We start from the raw sequence: 18,252 nt of genomic DNA, 5'->3' as shown, positions 1-18,252 counted from the left end.
TTTGACTTGCTTCAATGTCGCAATACATCAAACTTTTAATTCATGCAACATACTCTACCTTGTCTGTGGAAATTGTTATTTGCTGGATAAACAAATAGTGTTTGTGCAACAGAGGAAAAGTGTTGCTTTACACTGTTACAGTACAGTAAGCAGCCAATGGCATAATGCTATATCCCATAGCGTAACAAGTTAATAGACCATCAGAGCTGTAGACACACAATGATGATCTGACACTGACAGAGTACGTCATCTGCCCTTACATTTTTACAATGGGCATGGTCTCTCCTCAGAGGTGATGCTCACGTCCGATTATGGTGAAAAAGAAATCATCCTGGGAACAGAGACTGGCACAAGAAAAAGACCACAGGATGAATAAACAGGATTAGTTCCCGCTTTATAACCGCCCTCCTCTTTAAGAACCCAAAGGTTGGCACCGAGGCGTCTCGGACTCTTTTTAAAGCTGGCAGGATGACTCAGCCCAGCGCTACCCCACCCCAGCACTGGTAATGAGGAGGAGCCCGTGTCAACATCATTGATTTAAAATGGCATGGTGCTGCCGCTTTCCTAATATGACCATATCTTGGTTTTGTGTCACATTCTTGACCCGGCAAGCCCTCATCTGAACTGTGCTGCCAGGTTATGTGTGTGTGTGTGTGTGTGTGTGTGTGTGCGTGTGTGTGTCCTTCTTATTTGGTGCTGAGGAAGTGCAGTTGGCTGTGTTGACATTCGACTGCTCGGAGGGACGGTGTCTCACTTACAAACTGACCCATGCCAAGCCACACAGACCCACTTGTCAGTAAACACTGAGTTCCTGTTTTTCTGTGCTTAAAGTGGGTGGTGATGTTATTTAACATGGCTGCCACCTCTACAGAAACTCTCACCCTTCAGACTCTTACCCATCATTTAAGGTGCTGGGAACACTGTTAGCATTCCTTGCAAGCATTTCTTGCTAACTTCTGACACAGTCAAACATGGGAGTTCATTTCCCGTATTTTGTCAGGTGCCTTGTGCATGCTATATCAGCACCTCTGGTTGCTAGCAGCTAATAACCATTCCCATGCGTTCATCTCATTGTCTTAGCTGAGTTAAGTTGAATGAGCATAGTTTCAAATGGATACTACATATTGACATAAATAACACAGTCAAAGCAATAAGATAACTTGACTGAGTCATGGTGATCGAGTGCTCTGATGTTGTTTTACATTAAGGATTAAACTCATTGTTGTTGTTTCGGTCACATACAGTATTTGGGGCAGCTAATGTCGTGGTTGTCATCGGAGTGCCAAGTCCAGTTTCCCAAACATGTATCATTAGCATATACCCACAAAGACCCTTCATGCAGCTCTGCAAACATGACCCTTTGCTGACAAATCCCTTAGTTGACCCCTATGCTCCAGACACAGCTAGAGGTGATCCATCATACAGACCTATAACTCCATGAAATACGACACTAATGTAGAAAAGCCCTCGGGTGGACACAGATCGAACTTCCTAGAACCCCTACTAGTCTTGGGGATCATCAGGTATGATCTTACTGCTGATCAACCCAACTATTTAACAGTGCATAGGCCTGCATACCAGCCTAACTGTTCCATTGTATTGGGAGGTGTGTGTGTGTGTGTGTGTGTGTGTGTGTGTGTGTGTGTGTGTGTGTGTGTGTGTCTGTCTGTCTGTCTGTCTGTCTGTCTGTGTGTGTGTGTGTGTGTCTGTCTGTGTGTGTGCGTGTGTGTGTGCGTGCACTGCAGTACTAATTCAGGAGTTAATTTGTTGTTTGTAGAGGGTCAATATTGAATACTAATTGAGTCCTCTGGCCTTCGTGGTGAGCCAGGGCAGACAGACACAACACTCAGACACACTAGGAGTGTGGTGTTCAATTCAAGACTCCAGACAGACACAACACTCAGACACACTAGGAGTGTGGTGTGGTGTTCAATTCAAGACTCCAGACAGCTCTTGAAACCCAAGGCCAACTTGGTGATTTAAATTCACCTGGATGGAAAGTACAAGGAAAGCTTGATTTAACAGGGGAACATTGAGGCAGTTTTTGGCAGATAAATGAATCCCAAGAATGTTAGGGTCCTGGCAAAGATGTGGAATTGTGATAATGCTTCTTCTAGAGAGCCTTGCCAGATATTCCCCGAAATCCTGAAGGCAATCTGACATCAGTCAATCTGAGGCCAAGGAATTCAAACACCACAAGACTTTCTAGTATGAGGAATGACCATTTAAATGCACAATATGCACCATTGTCAGTAGCAATGTTTACTCATTAGCTGACCAGAGCTTCCAATGGTCTTAAATGCCTTTTGAGTATAAACAGTGGATTTACTGCAACAAACTCGAAGAGACCTCGGGGGCAATCGGACATCAGTCAGTCTGGAACCCAGATATTTCAACACTTTTTGAACAGACTTTTCTCGTACGAAGACTGCATATTTTAAAGCTCAAAATTAATAGAAGCAATGTTTACATTCTTGCACCGTGTTTACTCGTCAGCTTCCAATAGTCTTAAAAGCTATTTGATTATAATCAGCCCTTACAGCTGGACCTAAAATGTTTTCAATGCTGTTTGAGTGTAAACAGTCAATCAACTGCATCTGTCTCTCAAGCATCAAAAGGAGATCAGCAATTAGCCTATTTCACAAGATGTCGCCACTGTGTAAACTAACTTCCTCTGGAACAGCTCAGTCTACAGGAAAGACAGAAACAATTAAGGCATCAATAACATCTAGTAGGCCAGACACCTGGACACTGTGAAATTGGCTCATTGAGCTTCCAGCAGAACTCAAATTGCCAACCAATCTTGGATTGAGAGTGAAAGGACCAATTGGAAGTCAGGAAATGTCCATGTCATGTGGAGAAGAGGGCATTTGAATGGCAGCAATAAATACAGGTAACATCCTGCACTTTAAAAAAAAAAAAAACGAATATTCAAGCGCTCGATGAATATTCTTCCCCTCATGGAAACCATTGTGCGGCAACAGCAGAAAGTTACTGGATTTCCTCCACCCTGTACAGTACACGCAGAAACAATATCCATGGAAAACGTGATCCGTGCGGAGTATTTCCACGCAATCCAGCTCTGTTATTCCCGGAGAACATCTATCGGAGTTGGCTCCGTCCCTTTCATCCCGCTCCTCTAGCACATTTATGGTACAGATAATATTTTGCTTGCTTTGCCCCACATTCTGTAAGTGTGAAGATAAACAGTCTAAAATGAAATGACCCCAGCATGCGTACGGTGACATAACAACACAAGGTCTCCTGCGCCTCTCTCAATGAGCCCATTGTGTTTGACTGTGAATGGCTACCTTTGTGCCAAGCCCTTACAGTAATGCTGCACAGGGGCTGCAGCTCCCAAAGAGTTGTGATTTTTGGTAAGCGTGTCCGAGTAAACACCCGAGTGGCAGGACAGAATGTCGGGGGGGAGGGGGCAAAGCTCCCTGCTCCCCCAGCGAGGAGCAGGCCTCTGGCACGGGACGCCCATCTGCTTCCATTTATCCCCCCCGGGAGCCACCGCGGCCAATCAACCGCCTCGGTGCTATTTTTAAGACGGCCCACCCTGCATTGTCATGGGTGTATCTGGGCTCTTTGAGTGCACCACACTCATTCAAGGCGGTCTGCTGTGTGTGGGGAGTCAGGCGGCTGTGTTTTCAAACAGGACTGGCCATACTGGGTAAGTGATGGTAGGTGCCTAGCACAGTAGTTGCTGACCAAGCACATGGTCCGCCCATCACCTACTTTTGGTGGACGCCTGGCAGTTGATGCTCAAAGGGCAGTGGTGTGCCACACACAGACCAGAGGGAAAGCATTAGCAATGAGAACAATCTTTCACACGTCTCAATTTGTCCAAGCAAATGTCAAGTCTGCAACCATAGCAACCACTTTGGCACAGCCAAATCAATCGAGCGGCTTCACATGAGATCACGGGTCACATCAGGGAATCCAGCTGTTTACAGAGAAAGTAAACTGTGATCTTTAAAAGTCCACATACATGGTGGTCTACTGCAGCCATTGTGTTGTGAGGGGTGGAGTTAGTCCTAATCTATAAGAGCAAAGAAGCTTTTTGGACCTTTTTGGTTTGTTAAATAATTGTAGGCTACCACTAACCCCAGACAACCCCCGGTCTTGAGAATTCACACGTCTAAGGAATGTTAATGAGTGACAAGAGTTATTGGTTTATTTATCATGAGTAACAGGAGACTCCTCCTGGTACAGTATATTTGGGAAACTGTGGAACACACTTCGATGGTCGATGGTAGGCTAGCTAATTCAGTCCAAAGTATGTTCAGTGGTGGGCTGACGCCATCTTTAAAAATGGTGGTATCACCATATTCTCTCTTCTGCCCTAATTTTCACAAACAACCCAATTAGGCAGTAATCAGATGACACATTACCGCTGGTCCCATATTATGTTGTCATGTGGATTGGCCGATCCTTCCAGTCCAGCAGGAAATCATCATATCTGCCACCACAGCAAGCATTTGTGTCCACCACCACTGATTGTTTATAAGAATGTGGGTACAGGTGGGCACTTGAGGGGCACCATTTTAAAGATGGTGGATGCTAACAGGCTAACCCTACAAATCCTGAGATTCTGTAGCTTTCCCAATTGAGTTGGCACATATAGGTCAGTTCTGATGGGTGTTGAGCCACAAACATCCACAACAAGACTCCACTGTCCAGTCTGCTCTTGGCTGCGTGTCTTCTGGCTGTATTTGGCCACTGCCCAGGGCAGAGCGCGCTTTGCTGTGGCCAGGGATGGGAGAGTTCTGGAAGCTGTAACGGCAACGGAAAGGATCAGCTGGATGCAACAGCAGGAATGTGGAATGCGAAACATTCCCGATCCTGACGCTGTTTACAAGACAGCAGGCTGTGACATCAGTAGCCGCAGGTTATAAAAGTCAGTCGGCACTTGGGGCGGACCGCACTCTACAGAGAGAGAGGGAAAGAGAAAGAGAAAGAGTGTGATACAGACAGACAGACAGACAGACAGACAGAGTGAAAGAGGAAAACAGGGGGAGGGAAAAAAGAAAAAAAAGAGAGAGAGAGAGAAAGACTGCCAGAGTGTGTGAGGGATTATTCATGAGATAAAGAAATTTGGAGTCTGCTGGTGAGTGAGTGCTGGACAGCAAGCTGAAGAAACACAGACGAGAGAGGAGATAGACACACACACACACACACACACACACACACACACACACAGAGACACTGCCACAGTCTCAGGCTCCTCTCATGAGTGAGAACAGCTGCCTCTACGCAGAGTGACAGTGCCACTGGCAGGAGGGGAGAGTGAGGAAGAGGAGAGCGAGAAGCTCCGCTGGCCACGATGAAGCACACACAGACGGGGGCGAGGGTCGTTGCCTGGGCTCTGCTCCTCTCCATGGGCACACAGGTGAGAGCTGCTGTCAGTAGCCAGGCCTCACGGCCATGCTGGATAGAAATATGGCAGCAAAACCTTATGGGGAATGCTCGATAGAAAAATGGGAAAATGTAATGGCCATGCTGGATAGATGCTGGATAGAAATATGACTGCAAAACTGCATGGGGATGCTAGATAGATGCTAGATAGAAATATGACTGCATAACTGCATGGGGATGCTAGATAGATGCTAGATAGAAATATGGCAGCAAAACCTCATGGGGATGCTAGATAGAAATATGGCAGCAAAACCTCATGGGGATGCTAGATAGAAATATGGCAAAATGTAATGGCCATGCTAGATAGAAATATGAGACAAAGCTTCATGGGGATGCTAGATAGAAATGTGACAGCAAAACCTCACGGCCATGCTGGATAGATGCTAGATAGAAGTATGATGGCCAGGAATTATGGGGATGCAATATAGAAGTATGACAGCAAAACCTCATGGGGATGCTAATGGATGCTAGATAGAAATATAATACTGTAGCAAAACATAATGGGGATGTTAGATAAAAAAAAATATGATAGCAAAACATCATTGGGATGGAAGATAGAGATATAATAGTAAACCCTTATGGTTAGATTGAAATATGATAGCAAGGGCTTATGGGATGCTACAGTAGATAGAAATGATACCTCATGAGGATGCTAGATAGAAATATGAGAGCAAAACCTCATGGGGATGGTAGATAAAAATGTGATAGCAAAACCTTAAGGGATGCTAGATAGAGATATAATAGCAAAACCTTCAGGGATGCTAGATAGAAATGTAATAGCCAGGGCTTATGGGGATGCTATAGAAATATGATAGCCTGGGCTTGTGGGTATGCCAGAGGAGCTATAGACACAATAGTGCAGATGCATGGTTTAGCATAGCCCTGTGCTTGTCTTAGCTTGTCTTAACCAAGAATACCTTGGTGACTGTTGCTGTTAATGCTTTGAAGTTCTGCAAAAGGATACGTTGTGAGAAGTGTGGGTGTGAGAGGAATCGGTCAGAACTCACCATGGTGAGCTTGCTTTTGTTTTTAACCTTGTCCAGGCTTCCATGCTTTTGATATGACAACATCCCAGCAGAGAGCAGAGGAATGTGTGGTGCTTGGCTTCGCTCGCTGGCCAGCGTCCTGCAGTAGGGGACAGGTTGAGGATGTTAGTTTTGGAGACGCGGCGGCCGTCTGGCCTTCAGAGCGAACACAGGTCCACACAGATTCCAGCTATTCGTGCCATTTCCTCTGCATTGCAAAGGGCCAGTTCAAAGGAATGACCGCTTCTCTCCGAGCACAAAGTCTCGGTTTGGCCACTGGCTTGGAATATTGGCTCCAAAAGCACCAGAGTGATGAGAGACATATTTTTATGCAGGATCAGACCACTGGAGCTATTGCACAAGCTCTCTCGTAACGTCTGTCTGTGTGTGTGTGTGTGTGTGTGTGTGTGTGTGTGTGTGGGAGTTGGGTGTGTGTTGTTTGCAATACCATGTGTGCTCTCCTCTCTCACTGAGCCATGCTAAGTTGCTGTTTTTGATTAATGAGGAAAATTATAAATAATAAAACCTCTTATACCCCTTAGGCCTAATGCCTTTAATGACTCCTCCACAGCTGAGCTATTCTCTTTAAGAAAGAAAAAAAAAAAAACATCTGGGAATCTTTAAGTGTGATTACCTGCAATATGCGTTTGGGACTGTTGATTATTAGTTCCCCTGCCTGATGCTCAAATACGATCCCTCACTGGTGTTATGTGTGGCAGACACAGGATTACATCAGCTGATTTCACATTGTCAGTACTGCTGATATGTGTATACTGTATGTCTCTCTGTGTGAATCCTCTGTGTGTGTGTGTGTGTGTGTGTGGGATGAGACAGTAACTATGTTTAGAGTGTAATGCCAGAAATGGCTTTGAAGAGTGATTGTGTGTGTGTGTGTGTGTGTGTGTGTGTGTGTGTGTGTGTGTGTGTGTGTGTGTGTGTGTGTGTATATTCGTGCACGTGTGCAACAGCAGGTTGTGTCTCAGCCGCAGGTGTTAATTGGCTGTTCACAGTCCTGATGTGTCCTTGATTCTGAGTACCCGTCGTGGTCCTGAGTGCCCCACTCACGCTGGCATTGTGTCACGATGACAGGTCTGGAGCCAGCAGTGTGGGGGGTCGTGCCAGTGCCCGTCGGTGGTGCCCAGCTGCCCCGCGGGGGTGCCCCTGATCTTGGACGGCTGCCAATGCTGCCAGGTGTGTGCCCGTCAACCTGGCGAGGCCTGCAGCGACGCCAACCCCTGCGACATCAAGAAGAGACTGGCATGCGACTACAGTGCCAGCTTCCCTGGTGACCCGGGGGAGTGTGTGAGTAAGTACCAGCCTATGCCCGCCCTGGCCTGGGCACATTTCTGAACCGCTGCCAAAGAACGGCCCGCATAGTGAACAACACATACAATCTGCATCCATTAAACTTACTACAATCCAGGTCACCTCGTCACCAGCAGGCAGCATGCTACAGCACTGTTTATGTGTCACTATAAATGGCTCCCGAATATCCCACAACCACAACAATGTCTGTGCTCGTGTCTAATAATCGCTATGTATGTTTGTGTTCATTTGTCCACGTGTGTGTGTGTGTGTGTGTGTGTGTGTGTGTGTGTGTGTGCGTGTGTGCGTGTGTGTTTGTTCGTGTATGTGTGTGTGTGTGTGTGTGTGTGTGTGTGTGTGTGTGTGGATGTGTGTGTGTGTGTGTGCATGATGTGTGTATGGTGAATGTATGGTGTGCATGGTGTGTGTGTGTGTGTGTGTGTGTGTGTGCGTACAGGTGAGGACGAGCTGGGCTGTGAGTTGAACGGTGTGCAGTACCAGGAGGGCCAGGTGTTCCAGCCGTCGTGTGCCATGCGGTGCCGCTGTGCGGGCGGAGGGGTGAGCTGCGTGTCGCTGTGCCCGGAGGACGTGCGCGTGCCCACCGCCGACTGCCCGCACCCCCAGCGCAGGCTGCTGCCCGGGGCCTGCTGCCAGCAGTGGGTGTGTGACACCATGGACAACAGCATCCCACAGGATGGACATGCAGGTAGGTGCGCATGCGTGCACACACACAAACACACACACACACACACACACATACACACACACACACACACACACACACCATGCACACCATGTTCATCATACACACACCATGCACACCATATATTCACCATACACACACCATGTGTGTGTAGTGTACAAACACACACACACACATACGTACACACACACACACACACACACCATGCACACCATATGTTCACCATACACACCACATATTCACCATACACACACCATGCATGCTCACACACACAGACACACACACACACAGACTCTCACACACCAGAGGTTCTCTAAAAACTGAGCCCCAAATTTTTGCCTAGCATCCAGCCAGACCCTTCCAGGAAACACACATCTCCCTGACTCATAAACAGGCCGAGCCTGTTTTATACAGTCATAAACCACCCCCTCCACCCCTGCAGACAGAGGTTAGCGAAAACATCAAAACCACCTTCCAAACATCTGGCAGGGCCCGGCCATGTCGCCCGGCTCCCAAGAACAAGAACAAGAACAGTACATTTTGTTCCGAGCGCTTTCCCACAGCGCTGCGGAGGAGCCGATCGGAGCGTCGAGGAGAGGAGCGCGGAGCGTCGAGGAGCGTCGAGGAGCGTCGAGGAGCGCGGTAGCTAGCGCCAGAGCTCCGCAGCCGCCTGATTGTTATTACGTATGACTCAGGATACTCGATCGGTGCCGAGCCTCTTCTCCTCAAGACACAACACAACGTTGTTTTCACGCTCCCTGCCAGCGTCTACCAAAACGTCTGCGTCACGGGCCAGATCGAGGCAGGAATAGCTGCCATTGTGAGCTCCTGGCTGGGCTGCAGTTTTAGCGTCGCCCGATTGGACGCCGGCTCCACCCGGAGGAGGAAGGAGGCAATTAGCGAAGCGTCTGTTTGAGTTATGTCAGATTTATGTAAGGCTGTCTGGGTCTGAGTCTGGGGCCTGAGGTACTGAAGTGTCAAATGATGGCTCGCAGGCATGCAGGCAGACGTCCAGCTACGTAGAGCTCACTTTTCAAAACATGCGTCAATTTCCAACGTTCATCAATCAACACACACTATTATACCCTCAGACAGGAAAGGGCAGACATGGATGAGTCACAATTGTTTGACCATGATGAACACTTTCTCAATTAAATTTCTCTAGTGTGAGTAATGTCTGCCTGTGTGTGTGTTTGTGTGTGTGTGTGTCTGTATGTGTATGAATGTGTAGTAGTGCAGTGGTCAGTAGTGTATTGTGTACTGTCTCGAGTCCCTGTGTGTGTGTGTGTGTGTGTGTGTGTGTGTGTGTGTGTGTGTAGCCCACATTATGAACAGCTGTAGCTCCCTTAAAGGACTGTATATTACCAGACATGACAGACTTGTGGACCTCATAGCTGCTCAGATCCCACACACAAGAGCAGATCTACAAACACACCACTGTCCACTCTGAATGGTTTTATTCCCCTGCAAACACCTTCTCTGGAATTGCAAACACACCGGACATTATCATCATTTCTCAGAGTGCTAAAACAGTTAAAATATTTGAAGTGTCATGTGCTTTTGACCTATTTATGGAGGACTCATACTGTGCAAAAACACTTAAATACCAGCCTTTGATTTCGGTCATTGAGAACCTAGGTTACAAATGCCAGCTCATTGTGTTAGTGTTTGGTAGCCTAGGTCATGTACATAGGTTGGTGGTCCGTGGACTTTGTATTGGGGGACTATATAAGACTAAGGCTAAGCAGCTTGTAAAATACTGTTCCATATCAGCAGTTATAGGAAGCATGTTTATTTGGAAGAGACGATGTTTCCTATACCCTTGAACCTGTGGACTCATGGTGGATTGTTGAACTGCTTTAATCTACTGGATTATTCAAGAAATTTGATTCCTTATGTAACTTGACTTGTAAAGTGGAATCAAATAAAGTATATAAAATGTGTGTGTGTATGTGTGTGTGAGAGAGTGTGTGTGTGTGTGTATGAATGTGTAGTAGTGCATTCATCTGAATCCATCTGAGTGGCCAGTATTGTATTGCGTTGTGTACTGACTCGGGTCCCTGTGTGTGTGTGTGTGTGTGTGTGTGTGTGTGTGTGTGTGTGTGTGTGTGTGTGTGTGTCTGTGTCCTGCAGCATCAGGCATGGCATGGGGCGTTCTCCCCGGGCCCCCGCTCAACCCGTCCGCTGGCTGCATGGACCACAGCACCGAGTGGAGCGCCTGCTCGCGCACCTGTGGACCCGGCGTCTCCACCCGCCTGACCAATCAGAACGCAGCGTGCCGCCTGGAGAGACAGACGCGTCTCTGCACCGTCCGGCCTTGCAGCCTCCGCCCCTCACGAGGCCCAGCGGTGAGTGGACGACCCTGCGGTGTAAAAGCGGGTGCGCACATCTGAGTGTTTTAAAGTAGGTGCTGGACTCAAAAAAGGCAACAGTAAAAAGAACAAAGAAGTCCGCACACTAGGGCTCCAAAATGATTTCTTTCTTTCTTTTATTCACCACATTGTGACGTTTCGGGCCAACAGCCCTTCCTCAGACATAAGACAGGTATCTAGCAGCCCATACTTATATACTAATTATACTGATTGAACACCTGACATCACATGATGCAGGTGATTAAAGTGACGAGTGCAAAGTGCTTAAAGTGCTAGTGTGCAAAGAGCCAGTATACAGTAAAGTGCCAACATGCAATAAATAACACAAAGCACAACAGTATTTCAATACACTCATATCACCTATAGTGCCACTAGATCCCTTTAAGGAGTAGTGAATACTAAATACATAAGTATAACAGGCAGCCACATCAATATATGCAATATATACACAACATGAACACCATCAAAGATACAATCAGGAAAAACGACCCTGCGGCCAGCCAAGCACTGCCCCAAAGCACTCTGGGATATGTAGTTCAGTCAAGGATACTGCCCAAAGGCACTCTGGGATGCGTAGTCCACTCAAGTGTAGTCAAGTCAAAGAGTCACCAGGTTATCTCCTCACTTTTAGATGGATGGTGTAATGAAGATGTCCTTCTTTTTATGTGTTTTAGCAGATACTGCCCCAAGGCACTCTGGGATGTGTAGTCCACTCAAGTGTAGTCAAGTCAAAGAGTCACCATGTTATCTCCTCACCTTTAGATGGGTGGCGTAATCAGAAAGGGTTAAAGCGGATAGTAATGAACAATCTTTGGTGTAATGAAGATGTCCTTCATTTGATGAGTTTCAGCAGATACTGCCCCAAGGCACTCTGGGATGTGTAGTCTTTTGAAGTCAAAGAGTAGTCCTGTTACTTCCTGTAATATAACGTGCCCTCCTTCTCTGTGTGTTTCAGTGGCGGCGAGGGTGCCAGTCGAGCGTGCGCGCCCCGGTCCCGGTGCGTCTGCGGCACCGGCGCTGCGTCAGCACGCGCGTCTTCCAGCCGCTCTACTGCGGCCTGTGCTCGGACGCCCGCTGCTGCACGCCGCACCGCACCGCCACCGTGCCCGCAACCTTCCGCTGCCCGCGCGGCCCGCCGCTACGCCTCAGCGTCATGACCATCAAGTCCTGCGCCTGCCACCGCAACTGCCCGGCGCCCGCGCCCGTGCCCGCCCGCAGGCAAACGCAACGGAGGAGTCCTGCCCCCTACTGGGCGTAGAGCGTCACTGCCCCTAACTCTGCCACGCGGTTGGGAGAGCGAGACGTGACTTGACTTGACTGTGAGGACAGGACAGGGTGTATTTTTGAATGTAAAAAATCCCAGGTGATCATCAGGGAACATTAGCATCATCCGCTGACAATGGCACTCGCGAGGTCAACCACCATCACTCGACTGGACTGAATCACATCTGTTGTGTGCGGGGAGACGAGCGGCTGTGTGTGTGTCCTGGCACTATTTACCTGATGCTTAGCAGCTGCAGAGGGGAGGGGGGGGAGGAGGGGGCAGAGCCCCCCCAAAAGCAGCCTCTCAGAGAGAGAGAGAGAGAGAGAGAGAGAGAGAGAGACTGGACCAAGCTCTGCCTCTGGACCTCCTCCTCATCAGGCCAGATCAACAGACATCCATCCAGGCCTATAAAAAACGATCTCTGATCCGTGAAACTACGCAGTGGGGCCAGACCTGACCGTTTGCTTTATTAAAGTTGTTTTCAAGACGGCATTTCTGTAGTATAATCTGGACACATCATAAGACGGCTATGAAAGGTTTTCAGCGAGAGCCTGCTAAATACACTATAACCTATGATGTGCCTTGCACTAATTTGCATTCACAGGTTTGTGTCTGCAATGAACTTATATGAATATAGCATATTGAAATGATTTCAAAGTTATATTTTGTTCTTTACTTTTGATAATGAATCATACTTTACTGTTGATAAGAATCATATTTACTGTATTAAGGCCTTGAGATCACTTTGTCTAGGAATAAGTTGCTGATTTTCGTTTCCTAGGAGGTCTTTGGTCTTCCTCAAATGTAATGTAAACATCCCTCTGAGGATCATGCCACCGTTGCCACGACGGTGTGTTCCAAAGCTGAGGAACACTTCACACACTTTAGGGATGACCTTGGCATCAGTTGGGGTTCTGCTTAGGGTGTTCTTTTTTATGTAAGCCATAGAGAACTGGAAGTTAGGAGCTGTAGCACAGTCAATGTGACATGTATATTTGTAAATTACTGTATGTAATGCCATAAAATGCACTGTAAATGAAGTATGACAGTGTAATATTGTTTACACAGAGTGTATGAATGTTTTGCTTTTATGTTAGTGCCATGTAATATCTTTTATATCTGTAAATAGTGTGTGTGCACATCATTAATAAAACACAGTCTTTCTGTTTCATTTTTCATCTGACATAACTTCAATCATAATTTCTATTGATTGAATTGATATTTTCATCAATTTCATATGAATTACATACATGCCTTTAACTTATATCTTTTAAACCTTTGATAGCTTTGAATCTAGGCACACTCTCAGTGGTCACCGTCTCAGTGATCAATCTAGCCAAGACTCCAACTTGTGAGATATAAATCAATCACTTCTATCCACAAGATTCATGATGAAAGTAATTGATCTGCCTTGCTATTGATCACAACCAGGAGTGTGCCCGTGAATAAGTGATGGATAAAATACACAACACAGACTTGATCCTGACTTGCCTTTGTCTGTAAAACAAGAACAACGAGGACAATGTCTAAACCAGTGTCTTTGGTACTCAGACCCAGAGAGAGATGGCTGCACGGGGGAGGTTTTACAATATCCCATGGCACGCCAGCCTAGTTTATCTCTCTTGTTCGAATATCTAAGAGAGATATTGAGTCTCAAAGGAAAGCACATAATGAGCTGATGTGAAACAAAGACATCCTGAACAGTCAAACCGACTAGAAAGAATTATTTGGCACAACTTGGTCCTCAAAAAGATAACTAAATTGTTTCAATTATACAGTACATCAATGAATTGTATAATACATCATAATGTAACAATATATCATACCATACCATACCGTACCATACCATACCATACCGTACCGTACCGTACCGTACCATACCGTACCGTACCGTACCGTACCGTACCACACCACACCACACCGTACCGTACCGTACCGTACCGTACCATACCAAACCGTACCGTACCGTACCGTACCGTACCGTACCGTACCGTACCATACCATACCATACCATACCATACCGTACCATACCATACCATATCGGGGGCAGCTGTGGCCTACTACTTAGGGCTTCTGGCTTGTAACCGAAGGGTTGTTGGTTCGATCCCTGACAAGTAGGAAAAATGTGAGTGAGGGAAGTGCTTGAGCACTGCTCTCCCATACCCACATCCACAGCTGAAGTGCACTATACTGCTGCAGTTGTTGCTGTCCAACTGGCTACACTTTATCAGAAAGGTAGACATTGGCCCCAGCCGTGGCGCGACTGGCTGGGGCACCTGCACCGCACGCCGGCGACCCGGGTTCGATTCCCGCCCCATGGTCCTTTCCGGATCCTACCCCTACTCTCCCTCCTGCTCGTTTCCTGTCATGCTCTCTACTGTCCTGTCCAATTAAAGGCATAAAAAGCCCAAAAAAATCATCTTTAAAAAAAAAAGAAAAAAAGAAAGGTAGACATTAAAGAGGAACTATGCAGGCTGGGTGATTTCTTCGCTGTTTTCTCATTTTACGCTTGCAGGTTTCTCTGCGGACCTTCCCTTACAGCTTTAGCGTGTGTATTTTACAGCACTCCTCAACACTCCTCCTCCTTTAAGGTCCTTGTTTCAAAGACATTGAAACAAAAGCATTCACCAATGCTCACCCAATAGAACATGCCAATGAGTCTGCATAACCCTTGCCCAACATACAGAACATTTCATTTGCATTTTGATTTGATTATTTCAATGCTTTTGAAGAGGATCATGTATTTAAATGACTTAGATAGATCTTACACTCTAAACATTTGGGTTATGTTAAAGGTGAACTATGCAAGTTGTCTAGTTTAATTTGACTCTGACCCAAGTTACTGATCACAATTACTCACTTGTACATATCTGACATTCCCTCTGAAACTACTTTAACATACTTATGCTTCACACAGATATGAGGAAAGGCTGCCATCTGGTGGAGATGCCACGGCTTACATCTCAAGCAGGTCATCTTCTGAGAGGTAGTGTCTTGCAAATAATTGTAACCATGCCTACTAAAAGGAACATTTCACATTTTATTATTTACATTACCTGTGTCAATTCATGGGTTTCATCAGGTCCCTTTCCACAGGTGTATAAAATCAAGCACCTAGATTATGAATGTATGACTGGTGCTTGATTAGATATATAGATAGATAGATAGATAGATAGATAGATAGATAGATAGATACTGTAGATAGATAGATATTTCATTGATTCCCAAGGGGAAATTCAAGTAATACACCAGTGGAAAGGGACCCGATGAATCCCATGAATAGAGGGAATACATGAGCACAGAACCAGATGCTAATCTAGAGCAGTGGTTCTCAAAGTGGGGCCCGTGACCCAAATAATTTGCTTGAAATTATAAAGTTAACATTTTAAAAAGATGTTTTTCACCCATAAAACAAGCAAATTGTGTCTATTTGGTCCTACCCACATTAACTTCACTCAGGTCATGAAAAAACATTCCTACTACTGCTTAGCTTGGCTTATTTGCTAGCCAGCTAACTGATGAACGTGTAGAAATGTTTGAGTCAGTCCATGTTGTCAAGTGATGCAAAATCCAAAACTAACAAAAAAAACTAATTACAGATCTGCCAAAAAACATGGGATAGTGGACCCGGCCACAACTTCATATAATACAAATGATTAACTGTTACGGTTATAAGGGGGTCCTCGGAAAATGTTGTCCCCCAAAAGGGGTCCTTGGAACCAAAAACATTGAGAACCCCTGATCTAGACTATACATTTATACAGATTTTGAATACAAAGTGTTTTGATACACTTTGAATTTACTATTTGTGTGATTATTTTACCTTGACTTAATTGACAGGTTTCTTCAACTTCAACTTCAATAAACTTCACCTGATTACACTAGCTTTTTATCATATCATATCATATCAGATATGCTACTCATACCTGCCAGCTACCCACATGTGCACACATCCAGTCCTAATGGGAAATATGTTTTTCTTTGCATTAGGCTGCATGGTGCTGCCCTTCACGCCACTCTCAGATTTGACACCAGAGTGGCAGAATGTTGCATTTTCAGCAGATGTACATCAGATGAGAGCTGTCTTTCACCAGAGCAGCTGAGAGCGGCTCAGACACCCAACTGAGGCATTCTCCTGGTCATGTGACTCCTCGGACTTCCCCTCTCTTGCCTGTGAGAATCAATACAGATGTTCCTCACTCCCTCAGGCCCAAAAACAGCTATCATGGCCCTCCGGTTTCTGTTCCTGTACCATTTATAGAGTCAATATTCAACTTACCTGTTAGAGGGGAAAGAGTTATCAGAGATATCTCAGCACCTCGTACTCAGGACCAGTGAAACTCAGTCCTCTGAGGCCAGTCAAGTTCATCCACACCAAACTCCACGTCTTTATGGACCTTGCTTTGTGCACTGGTGCACAGTCATGTTGGAACAGGAAGGGGCCATCCCCGAACTGGGCTTGACCCCTTAGTTTCAGTGAAAGGAAGCCTGAATACTTCAGCATTAACCAAGAGATTTTGGACAATTCCATGCTCCCAACTTTGTGGGAACAGTTCAGGGATGGCCAGCTCCTGTTCCGACATGACATTGCGCAAAGCAAGGTCCACAAAGACATGTCACATGTTGCTTAAGTTCATACACGAGTCAAGGCAAGTGATCCAATACTACTGGCAATATTGTGTATATCATACAGTAGGAGGAGGCTGCCTTGCTGCATTACCTGCAGCGATGGAACTGTTCAGTGCACATACTGTACTGTAGGGCTCTTTGAACACGTTATGCATCCCTCTATCATCACTGACAAGTGCAGAATCTTTCCGCGAATGCATCATGCGTAACGTGATCATGGGTACTAATGTAGTAAGGTAGTGCAAAGCTTAGGAGTGGCGCCTGTGGGCAGTAAGTGTGACAACGACATAGGCTACTGTTTCTAAATTGCCAGCAGATAGTGTCACTCGACTTCTCAGGACAAAAAAAATTCCGTTACGTTTAATTGGACATCAACAGTGACGTTCGTCGTTCATTTCACATAATCTGAGCGAATTCACGTTCAAGTTCATTATTTACAAACGTGTTGCGTTCAGTTTAGCGTTCACAGAAAAATGAACGTGTTCAATGAATGCGTTCTTTTGAACTCGTTCATGCACAACACTGGTCCTCTTAGCCCTCCTCGGAGTCCTCAGTACACTTTGAATTGACGCTGTTGTTCACTGTTTGGATGATTCACTACTTCACCTACTTCACCATTAGAGTTATCGATTTGGAGCACTGATAATACACATCTTTGACTTTGGGTTCTGGCCATGAGACTGGGGAAGATAGGACCCTTTTTTTCCTCACATTTTAGAAAGGGTCCTATGTTCCCCGCTTTTCCATAAAAGGGTCCTATGTTCCCCGGTATGTATTACGACCGGGGAACATAGGACCCTATTTGGGAAAACCGGGCAACATAGGACCCGGGGAACATAGGGATGACCCCGATCATAGATTGCCTGTGCAATGTCCACTCACACTTCCTGTGGCTAAGCGTTAGTGCTAGCTTAGAGCTGCTAGTGAAATGGAGAAGAATGGAGAGGAGGTGGAATGCTCTGCTATTCCGTTTGAGTTTGTGACGTAAGGCAGGTTGCAATCTTCTTGAAAGAGGAAGTGAGAGTGCAGTGACAGCTGTCCATCATCCCATAGGTGCTCCTCACAAGCGTTATTTTAGGAAACGTAATTTATGATGTCTGCTTAGGTTTCAAATAACATGCCACGCTGGAAATTAGAGCAAGTAAGTAATGTTCTCATATCACGGTAGTACAGAGTGAGCTAGTTACTCAAGTTGACTTGGGACATAGTCAGCTAATATCGAGTTGGTACTGTTTGTGTGATTGTTTGCTTGTGTGTGTGCGTTTGTGTTTGTTTGTATGTGTGTGTGTGTGTGTGTGTGTATGTGTGTGTGTGTGTGTGTGTGTGTGTGTGTGGGTCTGCTTGACAGCATAAAAGCTGGGGTTGTTTAAAGGTCATGTTCAGTGGCTTGCCCTTTGCCTCCTTTCTAGTTGTGTGCCTGGGTGTATGTATGTGTGTGAGTGCGTGTGTGTGTGTGTGCCCTGATGTTGGCCCCTACATGTACGTGTGTGTGTGGGGGTGTGTGAACCCTGTGTCTGGCACTAACTAAAGGCC

General features: G+C 46.1%; 1 protein-coding gene across 1 annotated transcript; it reads left to right on the top strand.

The window, feature by feature from the left end:
* Nucleotides 1-4,936: 4,936 nt before the first annotated feature.
* On the top strand, nucleotides 4,937-13,261 carry ccn5 (cellular communication network factor 5). The gene is made up of 5 exons (XM_062540917.1): nucleotides 4,937-5,395; nucleotides 7,536-7,752; nucleotides 8,209-8,457; nucleotides 10,588-10,802; nucleotides 11,782-13,261. Exons 1-5 carry the CDS (start codon nucleotides 5,330-5,332, stop codon nucleotides 12,082-12,084), a joined length of 1,050 nt encoding a protein of 349 aa, XP_062396901.1. The 5' UTR covers nucleotides 4,937-5,329; the 3' UTR covers nucleotides 12,085-13,261.
* The last annotated feature ends 4,991 nt before the right edge of the window (nucleotides 13,262-18,252 follow it).

The sequence above is a fragment of the Sardina pilchardus genome, chromosome 7, assembly GCF_963854185.1.
Source record: "Sardina pilchardus chromosome 7, fSarPil1.1, whole genome shotgun sequence".
Taxonomy (NCBI): Eukaryota; Metazoa; Chordata; class Actinopteri; order Clupeiformes; family Clupeidae; genus Sardina; species Sardina pilchardus.
Note: the sequence above shows the minus strand (reverse complement) of the source record. Positions and strands in the feature narration are given on the sequence as shown.